The following is a 12,938-nucleotide window of genomic DNA, read 5'->3' on the forward strand; positions in this document are numbered from 1 at the left end:
TCCTGTCATCTCTCCTCATTTGGAAAGGTTTGCTTGTTTACTCCAACAAACTCCCAAAGTTTATGAGCCAATAAAATGTAGACTCTCTGAATCTCTTTGGGCGTGCCAGTGACCACCCCAGTGCGATATGGTAATTACAGTTGGTAAATTACTAATAATTAGCCCATGTTAGGGTGACAGCTGCTTGTATGTATGAGAAGGGCCACAGGGAAGCAGCTTTCCCCAAATTGGTGCGCTCCAGATTTATTGGACTGCAACTCCCGGAATTCCCAGGCTCCCAGCATGGCCAATGGCTGTTGTCCCAATTGCACCTCTGATGTTTCTACTACTAGCTTGAGCAAGGATTGAGTTGGCTTTCTGACTTCCTATGGGCAGAGATAGATCTTGCATTTGCCCACAATTGAAAGGATGAAAGACAGCTGTAGAAAAGGCCAGAAAAAGCTTAGGTGAGCTGGAAGAGTACTTCTTCCAAGCAGTTTTTCAAGAAGCATTGAAAGGAACTTCCCTCGATAAAGAGATTTTTCTTGAAATGTGTTGGATTCAATTCACTTGTGCACCTTTTTGGGGGGAGGGGGATCTTGCATGTGCCCCCTCTGACCTGCCTCACTGCACTTGGCAGAAAAAGCAAAAGCAGTTTCAGAATTGGCAGCGGGTAGAGAGTAGGGATGCATGACTTTGGCTATTTCCAGTCCGTATCAGTTCTGCATGCATTCATTCAAAAATCTGTTCCATCCCATTTCTGCATCAGTCTACAATTTTAAAAAAAGTGGACAGAAATCTGCATTGTATTTTTTTAATGCATTCTTGTACTTATTTTACCCTAAAATACACATTTTTATACATACTTTATCCCAAAATTTGTATTTTAATGCATGTTTTGAGCTTAAAAATTGAGCTTAAAAATTTGAGCTTACATGTTTTGAGCTTTAAAATGTCATAACAAAATTCAGAAGTGCAGGAACCGAAAGATAACTCTGTTCCAATCCATGTATTAGTCCAGGAAGTGTGAATGAGGCTAATTTGCTTAAAAATACAAATCAAACAAAATTGCCAAGCATCCCTAGTGGAGAAGGAATAGAAGCATGGTAATATTCAGGGTTGGTGTCAAGGGTAGGCATGGTTGGGCACATGCCAAGGGCCCACACTTCAGCAGAGGCCTACTGACAAGAGCCCCCTGGAGTTGCGCGTCCTCCTCACCCCTGCAACCTGCTTGTTCACCTGTCTCGTGCTCTGGCCCAGACAACGGTGGTAGTGGTGAGGAGGAGGAGGAGCAGTAGATGCCGCTCCCTGCTCGCTCCCTGGCTCTCGGCCTGTCAAGCAGGCAAGTGGGAGCAACGATGAGAAAGAGGACGAGGCGCAAGAGCAGCTGAGGACCATGGTGGAGAGAAGGTGGACTCACTGAGGGAGGGGGTCTTGCCCAAGGGCCCTCAAGAACCTGGCGCCGGCAATGGTGATATTACTGTCTCTGACACCATGAATAGGGAGGATTCCATAGTGTCAGATAAACCAGTCCTCTTCAACCCAAAGCTCTCCATACATGTTGGGTGATAACTCCCATTATCCCCATGCTGGCTGGGGATGGTGAGAGTTGTAGTCCAACACATATGGAAGGCTTTGGGTTAAGGAAGGCTGAGCTAAAGGATAACTGCTGTTTGACTCTTTCTGTGTTTTAAGGGTGGAGAGATATCTGAAAGAAATTCAAGGAGGACAATAATTCCAGACTTGTATTTCTTCCCCTTTCCCTTCCTCCCCCAATTATTTGTACAGTTATTGAAAAATGCCTTTTCCTGATAAAACTGTAGCATGCCTTTATGTGCAAGTTAACTGACAATAGCCTTTTGGGAACAAAAGGGACTAACGTTCAAGTATTTTCACACCTAGCATATAGAAACTCAGCTTTTGTAGATTTTTTTCCCCTCCTCGTGCACACTTGAAGGGATTTGTGACCCTGTGACCCAGAACAGAAGGCAATAAATGAGTTAGGATAGGCGAGACATTCAAGATTATGATGTAGTTCATTTAATAAACTCTTTGAAATGTTTTCTTGATGTAGAAAAACAGAAATGGTCTCTAAAATTACTCCCCCCCCGCTCCTTTCTACATGTTCTTGTAGGATGCTGCAGCAAGGACAGAAAAAAACAACAATCACTGATTAGAAAGCAGTACGCTTAGGCTGCAATCCTACATGCACGTACCTGAGGGAAAGCCCCATCGAACTGAATGGGATTTACCTCTGAGTGGAAATGCATAGGATTGTCCCTTTAGAGTCACATGTGCAAGGTTCAGCCTAATGTGTCGCATACTATTAATTTATTTTAAACATCCTTTTCTTATTCAGTGTTTTAAACTGGACATGCAAATAAAATAACAAACCCTTAGAACTACCTTATTTGTTCGTTTAATGTCAGGAGTAAGCACTCTGGTGCCCTCCAGATGTTTGGGCTATAATTCCCATCGGACCAGGTAGGATGCCCAGTGTTTGGGGATTATGGGAAATGTAGTCCAAAGCATCTGGAGGGCACCAGGTTGCCTACCCCCGCGCACAAATAAATCTAAAATAATATAAGATCAGTAAGAACAGAATAACATCAGCAAGAACAAAAAGTCCCTCTGGATATAAAAACTGAATACCTGATGTAAAAGAAAGCTTTTACAGGCCTTTTAAAATGCATGCAAAGGAGAACGATTCCTGATGACTCAAGCAAGACCACAAGCAATGAAAAACAAAAAAACCATCATGCCTCAACAGTATAAATAACCACGTCAACCTGCAGCTATGAATACTTTGCAGGGGAGGGAAAGAAAACTAATTCCAAAATTTCTATCTCTAAATGCTCTGTTTTAGCACATAATGGGAGCCTTTCTACTAAGGTTGTGTTTGTTTCTTTGTTTTTGAGGAAAGGACCATCAACCTTCATCATGAAAACTGAATTGTTAAACCGTATTTGTCTCTTAAAGCCGAAAGGCATTCAGAGGATTTGATGCTTCCAAGTGTTCAGTTTTCAATACCGCAGAATGTATCCTTGCTACATGAGATTTGTGTCATGAACTTTGTGCTTTCCCCACAGTATGTGCAGCAGATCTGTAGGTTTGGAAACAAGCACTTCTTTGAAAGTTCCTACCTCATCTTTTTAGACAACTCTGTGGCTGTCCATCAGCTGGTACCCAGGAGTGGGATCCTCTGCTACTTCTGAAATTGCAGGGGGGAACCACAAGCAAGGCTTCCAGCTGATAACTTTCCCAAAGTCAGTCCAGAAGAACAGCAGGAGTTCCTGGAGAACAATGTTAACCCACCTAATTGGCATCTAGCATTGGATTTCCCCAAAGATGATCAATCTATAAAGAGGGAACAGAAATAATCTGGGGTTCTGAAGTCCAAGGTACCGAATGAGCTTCCTACCCGCTGGAGGAAAAAGCTCGCCTTTTAAGAGGTTTTTGTTTTGTTTTAAGCCCCTAAAACCTCAGACCTTTTCTTGTATGGACCCAGTCTCCCCCACTTTTGCCAATCTTTTATTTTTCATACTGAACCTCTACTATATGTCACTCAGTTCACTGATAGGAAACCCCTTACAACAGACCATACAAACAAAACAGAAGACTCAAAGATCTCAAGAATATCAAAAGGCCTAGGCAGAGAGGTACATCTTAAGTAAGCAGTGAAACTGAACTTCTGAAGATGCCTTATGCACCCCAAAAGGCAGGGAGTTCCGATGGTGCCACAACCAAGAAGACCCTTGCTTGGGTCACTGCTTCCCTGGCATTGCTCATAGAAGGGATCACTAACAGGGCCCCCTTCAAAGATCTCAACAGCTGAGCTGGTACATACCAGGAGAGACCTTCCAACAAATAGTTGGGCTCCAAGCCATTTAGGGCCTTGTAGGTCAACATTAACACCTTGAAGTAGGCTCAGAAGTGAATAGGCAGCTAGTGGAGATCAGAGAGGATGGGTGTAATATGGCTCCAACTCTGCATACTACTGAAGAACTAAGCAGCAGCATTCTGCGCTAGTTGAAGTCTCTAAACTGTCTTCAAGGGCAGCCCTGTATGGAGCACATTACAGTAGTCTATGCATGAGGCTGCTAAGGCATGCATCTTGTTGTATCCCTTACTCCATTGAAGTCAACAAAGTGTTGATTCCAGCCATTCACAATGAATCCTATATAACTAATTCATTTTTTGTTCTGTTCTCTTCAGACAAAGGTAGAGAAACAGGACTGGCTAATTCAATTAAATGCTGGTGTTACGGTCAGTACAGGGATAATAAAGGTTGCTTTTTAAAACCTCACCTGAGCATGTTACTTAATGACCATGGGATATTTACTAGACTAAAAGATTAAAACTATTGTAGAAATATTCTAGGGAAAAACATAGCTGAGAATGTGATATTGTTGCCATGTGGAAGGGATCACAAATGAAATTGTTAATGCTCTTCTGCCCACAGAACTGCATTACTTATCTTTGTTTTCTTGAGAAACTTGTCAAATCGTTCTTAGATCCTTAATTCTTTTTCTGCACTCAACAGAGATTTAGTCTTGGTGAAAAATTGCTGTGGTCTATACAGCTAGAGAGTTGCAGCAGGTTTATTTGCTGATGCAGAGCTGTATGATTAGAATGCAGCAGACCATTTTTCCCATCACTGCATCTGGGAAAAGCTTCATTTTCTCTAATGGCTATTAAAGGCAAAGGGATCCTGCCCCCAAAGAGAGAGGTTGGCAGTCCTAATGGAGGCCTGCTACTGGTACTGTGTTGTCATGCCAGTACCACCATCTGTAACTGCCTATGCTCTGGTTTTGCAACGCGCATGTAGTATCATGTGCTATATCTGCATTGTTTTTACGAATTTTCCATTCCTCAGTGTGGAAAGGACCCTCGCTCTGAGGGGAAGAGCGCATGCATTGTATATGGAAGGTCTGAGTTTCAACCCCTGGAATCTACAGATAGGACAACAAAAGACCCCTGTCTGAAAAGGTGCAGAGCTGCTGCCAGTCTGTGCATACCAAGAATATGGAAACATGTAGCCCTCCAGATATTACAGGACTGCAACTCCCATCACCATTGACTATGCTGGCTAGGGTTGATGGGAGTTGTGGTCCACCACCATCTGGATGGCCACATGATCCCCCATCCCTGTTATAGACAATATCAAGCTTGATGGACCAATAGTCTCTGAGTTGGTAGAAAGCAGCTTCTGCTTTCAGATTTAATGAGCTGGATATTGACAACTGTCAGAAAGTAGACATGAGTCCTAATTTTTCGTTCCTTTATCCAACTCATTACATCTTCAAATATCCCATTCCCTAAGTAGGCAGGAAATATGTCTTCAGTGCTTTCATTCAGTGGTTAATTAATTTGTAAGGTGTAGCCGTTGGGCTAGGGTTGCTACTTGCAGCTTCCCTTTCCTCCTAGCTCTGCTCATAATCCTTTAACATACAGTGGCCAGGTGTCCTACTTTACAGAGGACAGTCCTCTATTTGAAGGTGTCCTCTATTTGCACAGTTGTCCTGTCCAAGTCTGGTTTAAAGATAAAGAACCATAAAGAATGAAGAATCTTGAAGGGGCCTTGAAGTTGCCCATCAAGAGTCAGCACCTGGACAGCAGACTGAGCAAGGCACACAGTTTGTCTGGGCTCTGTTAACTACGAACCCCCCAAACTAGGATCTCTGCCAAAAATATGCCAACATTTTGTGCTAGTTTTGTGTCACAAATCCCGAGTTTTGTGCCGCCACCCACAACTGTGTACTGACACATCAAATGTGGGTTCGTAGTTAATACCCCAAAAAACAAACATTGTCATATCACCTCCAAACCGGTGCCAAAATTTTGTGCTAGTTTTGTGCCACTAATCCCGAGTTTTGTGGTGGTGCCAAAGGCATGGAAATGACATAGCCTTAGGTGTGGCATAGCAAATGATTAAAAATGCACATTCTCATCTCTCCTCCAAACCTATGGCAAAGTTCTGCGCTAGTTTTGTACCATTTTGTACCATTTCATACCACAAATCCCTGGTTTTGTGGCAGCGCTAAAAGTGTGAAAATGTCATACCCCTTTGTGGGGTCTGGTGAAGGCTGAAAAATGCACATGGTCATATCACCTCTGAACCTGGGTGGGTGGTGGCACAAAACTCGTTATATGTTTGGTCGAGATCCTAGTTTGGGGGGTTCATATGTCTGGTTGTACATATCAGAGCTGTACATCTGGCCAGCCTTCCCCCACAATGGTGAGATGGGTTGTATTTCTATTTAAATTATAGTTATCATTTCAAAATCTGCATTTATACATATGCATTAGCATGTGCAAATACTGTGCCAATTGGTGACCTCCTTTGTCATCTTTTTTGGTGATGCATTTCCTCTTTTTGGGGGGTGATGTATTAGTGTTACTCTGCTTCAGCAGCAGCATAGCATGCAAAAATTTAGCAGAGGAGGTTTTCCTGGCATTTATCCTAGTTAATTTCTTCATGTCGGGCACAGTTCAGGGTATAGGAGCAGAGCTGGGAGCAAGGCTGGCTGGCCAACCCTAGCTACAGTTTCAAACATGCATGGAAGCCATTTTCCTCTGATCTGGAATCCCTGTTCCCTAATCTCAGTGTTTAGGGCTGACTGTGGCAGTGCTTGAATTATGTAGAAAGAGGTGGGGTAGAGGGAGCTTAGTGAAATCCATAAACCCTATTCCTTGATTCCCCCCAGTTTTAGTCAAACTGTGCTCTCCAGAGCCTTGTAAAAACAGAACCTAAGAGGACCATAGGGGTTTCAGGCCAGTGGCAACACAGAGCAGGACTTTGAGCCCCCAAACTTTGAGCATCCCACAGCAGGAATGGCCTACCACATTTTGAAGTAAGTGAAGTGATGCACAGTACAATCTAAAAAGCCCATCACAAAGCTTAGAGTCTAAAATTACCTAAGTGAACTACTGGATCAGGTCTTGTCTACCCCCACCCCCAATAATTTGAACACTGGACTGTGGTGATAGAAAACCATTCTCTCATGAGTGAGTTCTCTTTTAATGTTATTTGACACAGATTGAATAGAGGTTAATTCTGAAGCTGAGTTTGAATTAAGACATGGTTTTGCTAAAAATCCTACCGTGCCATTCATAGGTAATGAGTTATCATACCGTAAAATATTTGTTGAGGACTGAATGCTTGTGTGTCTTGAGCAGGACTATGTCATGAGTCCCTCAGTCACCAAAAGGCTGAGTGCATGTCCCTTTAACTCTGATTCGCAGGATGCGGTGACAATCTGCACCTTGGGAATAGGAACAGCTTTTGGAGAGTCAATTTTGGACAACACCCCTCGCCATGCCACTATTGTTACGAGGGAAAACAGTGAGCTGCTGCGAATTGAGCAGAAGGACTTCAAGGCACTTTGGGAGGTAAGCTCAAAAGACGGCTTGATCAATTATAACATAGGGAGAGGATATGAACAGTAATGAGACAAGCTGTCCATAACACTGAATGTGCAGGTCATGTACTGGGAATGCACAGATACAGCAGAACTGGTTAATTTCATTTGTAGGCTGACTCTGTGATATTATAAGTTTTTAAGACAATATTTTCTAAAGTGGTAGCTGTGTTAGTCTGGCATAGCAAAAATAGAAAGGAGTCTTAATATATGACACATCATATCAACCTGGTGCCCTCCAGATTGTTGGACTATAACTCCCATCATCCCCAACCACCATGGCCACATGCTTGCCCGGGCAATGGTATTTGTAGTCCAAAACATCTGGAGGCTGCCAGTCTGGGGAAGAAAGCTGCTTTTAGGTATCACAGTGGTCCTTTTTTTTTAATTAAAGATGAACTTTTTTCTTCCTTTGCTAAATTGCCATATGTATGTTACCCTGATATAGGTTTTTATTTTCGTTAATTTGTCTTTAGCTCTGTTCAACATCCATATCTTTAAGATGTTCTTTTAGCTGCAACCTGAAATTGCTTTTTATTTGCCAGTCTCTTTAATACTCTTTAGTTGCACTCCCCCCAAGATTTGGATGCTGCTAAATATTTGTACTGCTGTGTGGGCGAAGCCTTCTGCCAGCAGTTTGGGGAAGTTTAGAATTGGCAGGGAAATGAGGTTAACTTTGAAAGAAAGAAAAAAAAAAAGCTCATTCATTGGCACATGGGTAACAAACCTTTGAAGCTCTCACTGATTTTAATTAGTTGTGTCTTCATGCTTAATAAGCATCATTCATGTGTTAACATACTAATCTGGCAGACACTGGAGAGTAAATACTTTCAAGGTTTGAAAATATGGCCAGAGAATTATTACTCACACTGGAAAGGTATATTTCAGGCCTTGTACACTACATGGTCTGTAGGTTTCATAGCTTTAGGAAGGATGTTCACTTCACATGGAATTCCACAGAAGCGATATAACCTGAGTTTAACTTTCTGTCTATATGATGTATCCCTGAACTAGAAACCTGTTGCCATCAATCAACTGCTGCTTAGTTTTAGGGGACCTGCTTGGCATATAGAAGGCTGTGTACCTGATAGTGCCTTAGGCCCATGCAGAAGAAATCAGAGCTTGACACTAATTCTTTGACCAACTTTTTATGGTAAGGTTGTGGAAAGGGATGTTGCCTTTCCGCTTCAAGCATACCTAGATAGTACCCGATTCCTGGATCTTGTTTTTAAATGGTCATCATGCTGTGTGAATATGTGAAATCATCAGAACAATGTCTCTTTACTCTTTATGCATTTTAGTTAGTTCAGGTAATACATGGACCAGAATATTGTAAAGGGTTTCCACCTTTATAAATGAGTATTATTGCATCATGTCGTACCATGCGTGGAAATGGCAGAGATTTAAAATCTGCTTAAAGAACTTCACCAATTACTATTGCAGAACACTGAAGTGGTTCAGTTTGGAGCTACAAGAACAAATCTAGAATGAACCTTGGGGTCGCCTGCTCTCCCTTCTGTGCACAGTAGGATCCTGTACTGCTGCTGTGCTCCTGCTGTTTATTTTTCACCAGCGAGACCCACTGCTAGTGCTACAGGAAGCTAGCGCTTCCTAAACCAACCCCAGAAACAAGGGGAAATCCTTGTTTCCAGAATAGGACAGGTTCTGCTCCAATGACCTGCCCTGTCCCAGAAATAAGCATTTCAGCTTGTTTCTGTTTGCTTAAGGATTTGCTGGCTTCCCGCTGACCCAGCAGTAGATTCTGCCAGCATGTGGACAGTGTTGGATACTGCCCAGGGTCATTATTTACTTTGTACTTATTTTTTTCCAGTAGACTTGTATCCTGCTTTTGACCAGAGTCCCCAAAGTGGCTCCAATAATTTACTGAATACCACAGGAGTAGGCATGGAATAGTGCTGGTGCTATGATTAGGCACTGTGAAGTAAGATTCAACTGGCAATCTGGTTGGCTTTGTTAGGTGGGATGGAGAGCCACCATCTCCTTTGCCTCAGGCAGCAAAATGTCTTTGGCTTACTCTGTGTCTTCATCTGCCTCTCTCCCTCTCCTAATTCTTTTGCACAGGGCAGTTGGTCTTCTTGCCAAACCACATTTTTCCGTTATATCCGAACTAGCAAACTATGCTTTCCTCCAAGCGTCTTTATGTTAGATAGTTCCCCCCACGTTTCCCTTCATTTTTAATCTTGTATCAAAACAACTAATATTATCCTTCTGGCAGCAATCACTAGCAAAATTGCTATTCCACCACCAGCCCCCAGTGACTATTTCTATTGACATAACGCCCTGTCCATGAACATCTGCTTGGCCACAGATCATCTTCTTCCTCAGAGACGTGTCATTTTACACAGGCAGCTGTTGCAGCAGCTTGGAAAAGATGAAACCACTGGTTAAAGGTTCCAATGCTTGATCCCTTATCTCCAAACCAAGAAGCTCTAAAAGGTGGGCCTTTGCCCCCTTTAGGCTTTTAAGGGCACAATCCTATACATGTTTATACAAAGAAAAGGCCTCCAACTCTCAGCATTCCCCAGCCAGCTTTGCTGACTGGGGAATGCTGGGAGTTGGAGGCCTTTTCTCTGTCTAAACATGCTTAGGATTGCACCCTAAGTTTTTTTTTAATTTAAAGAAAACACAGAATCTCCAAGTTAGTAGTACAGGCTACTCTGTGGAGTTTGACATTTGCTTCAAAAGGAAAACAAATCCAAATATAACAGTGGTTTCTGTATATGAGAAATACACAACCTGGTACGTCACTAGCTCACCCCACCCTTGTATCCTCTTGTGTTGTATTTTTTAAAGAGATGATGAGAGAAATTCATTTATTTATAGACACTGATAGTTCAGAGCACGTGCCCAGGTTTCATCCTTTGATTAGGTCGCACAAACGCAGACAGGAAAGCAGTGAATCCGTTGAGACATGACATTTTTAGAGTATTTTCCTGTTGCTGTGCGTGGCTTGAACTTCCTGAGACAACAACAGAAAAACAAGTAGTTTTCTCTCCTGTGGAATAAAATAATCATTTGGTACAATTATAGCCATGGATAGCATGGGCAGCACAAACTGACACCCACAAGTATAGCATTTTCCAGTGTATAACAGACAAAGTTTGGACTTCATTATTTGGGAAGAGACTGTGAGAGGACTTCTTCTGCAGGGTGTCTCTTCTTTTTGACTAGGCATAGTAGCAATGAACAAACCGACTTGGTAAGTGCTGCCTTATCTCATGCTCTTTTGATTATGTGACTCTCTCTTACTGAGTGTTAAATCTGAAAATTAATTTCTGAGCCAAGCTTGAAAAAGAAAATAAAAATCCACCCCTTTAAAGAAATGTGTTTAAGAAAAACAAATTACACAGTGCTTGGACTGTTACATAATGTTACATAATATCAAATGTGAACTGTTTTGAAAGGATCCGGAAGTTCTTTTCAAACTAAAATAAACTTAAAGCCCCTAATATTAATCTCTCTGATAGCTACATCCTTACATACAACCATTTTAAAGAGCAATATCTAATGCCAGCATTGTACATATGTTCTGTTGCAACCCAAGAAACCTATTAAAGGCTTAGTTTTAATCATGTATTTTTAATATTTGTCTAAGCAATATTAGGGTACTAGCTACTCCCCCCCCCTTTTTATCTTTGTTAATGATGCGATTGCTATTTCCGTTACCAAGAAATGCTATGATGAGAATGAAATCAAAAGAGACTTTGGGCACAATTCAGCCAAAGTTAATCACGTTTAAGTCCTATTGATTTCAAGGGAGAGTTAAGTATGTGCATAACATCTTCCATTAAAATAAATGAGACAAAAGTACTTTCAACTGGATTGTTCCCTTTGTTTTTTCATTAGCACATAGGACACATTGTGTGCTAACTACGTTTTAAATACTATTAGAAGTAGATATTATTTAGCTATAGTGGTGGTGGTTTGAGGAGCAGTAGGAGGTCTGTGTCAGTACATTCTAATTTATTTATTTTTTTTGCTTCCAAGTGTTGCATGCCAGAAATATTTTACAGTTCATTTGAGAAGGAAATTAATATAAGATATGAAATTTTGCTATAAAAATTATAGAGGAACTTTCAGTTCTAAGTCTTGCCACTTAAATTATTGGGTTGATTTATGAGACACTACTTTGTTGGTTTATTGCACAGCAATCAACTCCAGAAACCTTTACTGTGATTTCTCCCTCAGTAAGCCCTGTACAGATATAAAACCAGTGAGTTAATAAACAGAGGAATATTTGGCTTTATGGGATGATCATGTGATTTCAAGTAGTAAAGGGTTTGGAGACCCTCAGAAATACCCAAAACATGCAGCTGTTCGGTACCCACTTAATGTCATCCTATTTGCATACTGTTCTGACTTATCTTGCCCAATATGGCTTTATTGATTAAATGCAAGAAAAAAGCATCGGGTTGTTGAAACACAGTAAACATTCAGCAACATTTCAGCAGATCATCTGCTAGAGATTATTCTGTGCTGTAATATGAGTGCAATATACAAGAAAATGAAGGATGGGAGGAGCAAAGCAGTGGCTCATATCATTCTCATGCAAGTGAAGAGAAACTGCAGCCCTTTTCACACCATTTCACATAGAACAAATGAGAGAGTTTAGACAAACAAGCATTTTGCCCGTGCATGGACACAACTCCTTCGCTCCTTTCTTTCTGCAAGTAACGATTAAACCAGGAAGTTTCGAAGTAACCATAGTTTCCCATTTCATCTGACCTAGGAAATTATGGATACCAGCTTTGGAGCAGGCCAAGATATGAAACCAACTTCAAACTATGGTTTAATATCCTGGCTTATTTTAAAGCTGGTAACCATAGTTTCCTGGGTCGGATAACCTAGGAAATTAATTGAAGACTTCCTGGTTTGTCTTTTCAGGATTCAAAAGCCAAAAGCCTTGTTCATATCTTAGCTTCTTAGCTATCATAACTGAGATATGAGAGTCTGAATGTGGTGAATGTGTGGTAGGGTAAATGAGGTCATGCCTTAGGGGCATGCCATGACCCTCATGTTAGTCCAAAGGTATGAGCAGATCGTACGCATGATAGCAGGGTGCAAATTGAATTTGTACACATGCCAGCTCTGTCATAAGATGATGTGGAATTTTGGCCCACCATTTGGTTACTTTCTACCATATCTTCTGTTTTTTTCCCATGCTTTTCAATCAATCAGAGATGTGTAGTGTTGCGCTATGGAATTAAAATCTGGTTTGCAGCATATGACTTTGGATGCTGTAGGAATTGTTAAAGCCATAGTAAAAGTCTTTCTGTCTGACATTGTAGCCTCTGATGCTGGGGGTATTTGCTTTGTATTTAGAAGTGGTCTTTACATGTGACCAACTTTTATGTAATAAATGCACACACAGTCTACAGATCTTCTCTAGGTATTGTATTTCCCCTGATGCATATTGCATTTCCTGACCACTCCAGTTGTAATACCTGGGTGAAAAGTACATGCATCGTAATTGCTGTGCAAAGTGTCATTGCATAAGAGGCACAGGAACCTTTTGGA

The 12,938-nt window shown here is 41.5% G+C and overlaps 1 protein-coding gene across 1 annotated transcript in view; it reads left to right on the top strand.

Annotated features, from left to right (window-relative positions):
- The window catches only part of RAPGEF4 (Rap guanine nucleotide exchange factor 4), a 221,515-nt gene that overhangs the window by 27,949 nt on the left and 180,628 nt on the right, over window positions 1-12,938 (top strand). Inside the window, exon 4 of the mRNA XM_084812949.1 lies at window positions 7,225-7,371. Within this exon, the coding sequence (XP_084669075.1) occupies window positions 7,225-7,371 (147 nt within the window). The remainder of the gene's footprint in view (window positions 1-7,224; window positions 7,372-12,938) is intronic.

This window comes from Heloderma suspectum, chromosome 1 (assembly GCF_057233095.1).
Source record: "Heloderma suspectum isolate Gila_16-S chromosome 1, 16-S_ref, whole genome shotgun sequence".
Classification (NCBI taxonomy): Eukaryota; Metazoa; Chordata; class Lepidosauria; order Squamata; family Helodermatidae; genus Heloderma; species Heloderma suspectum.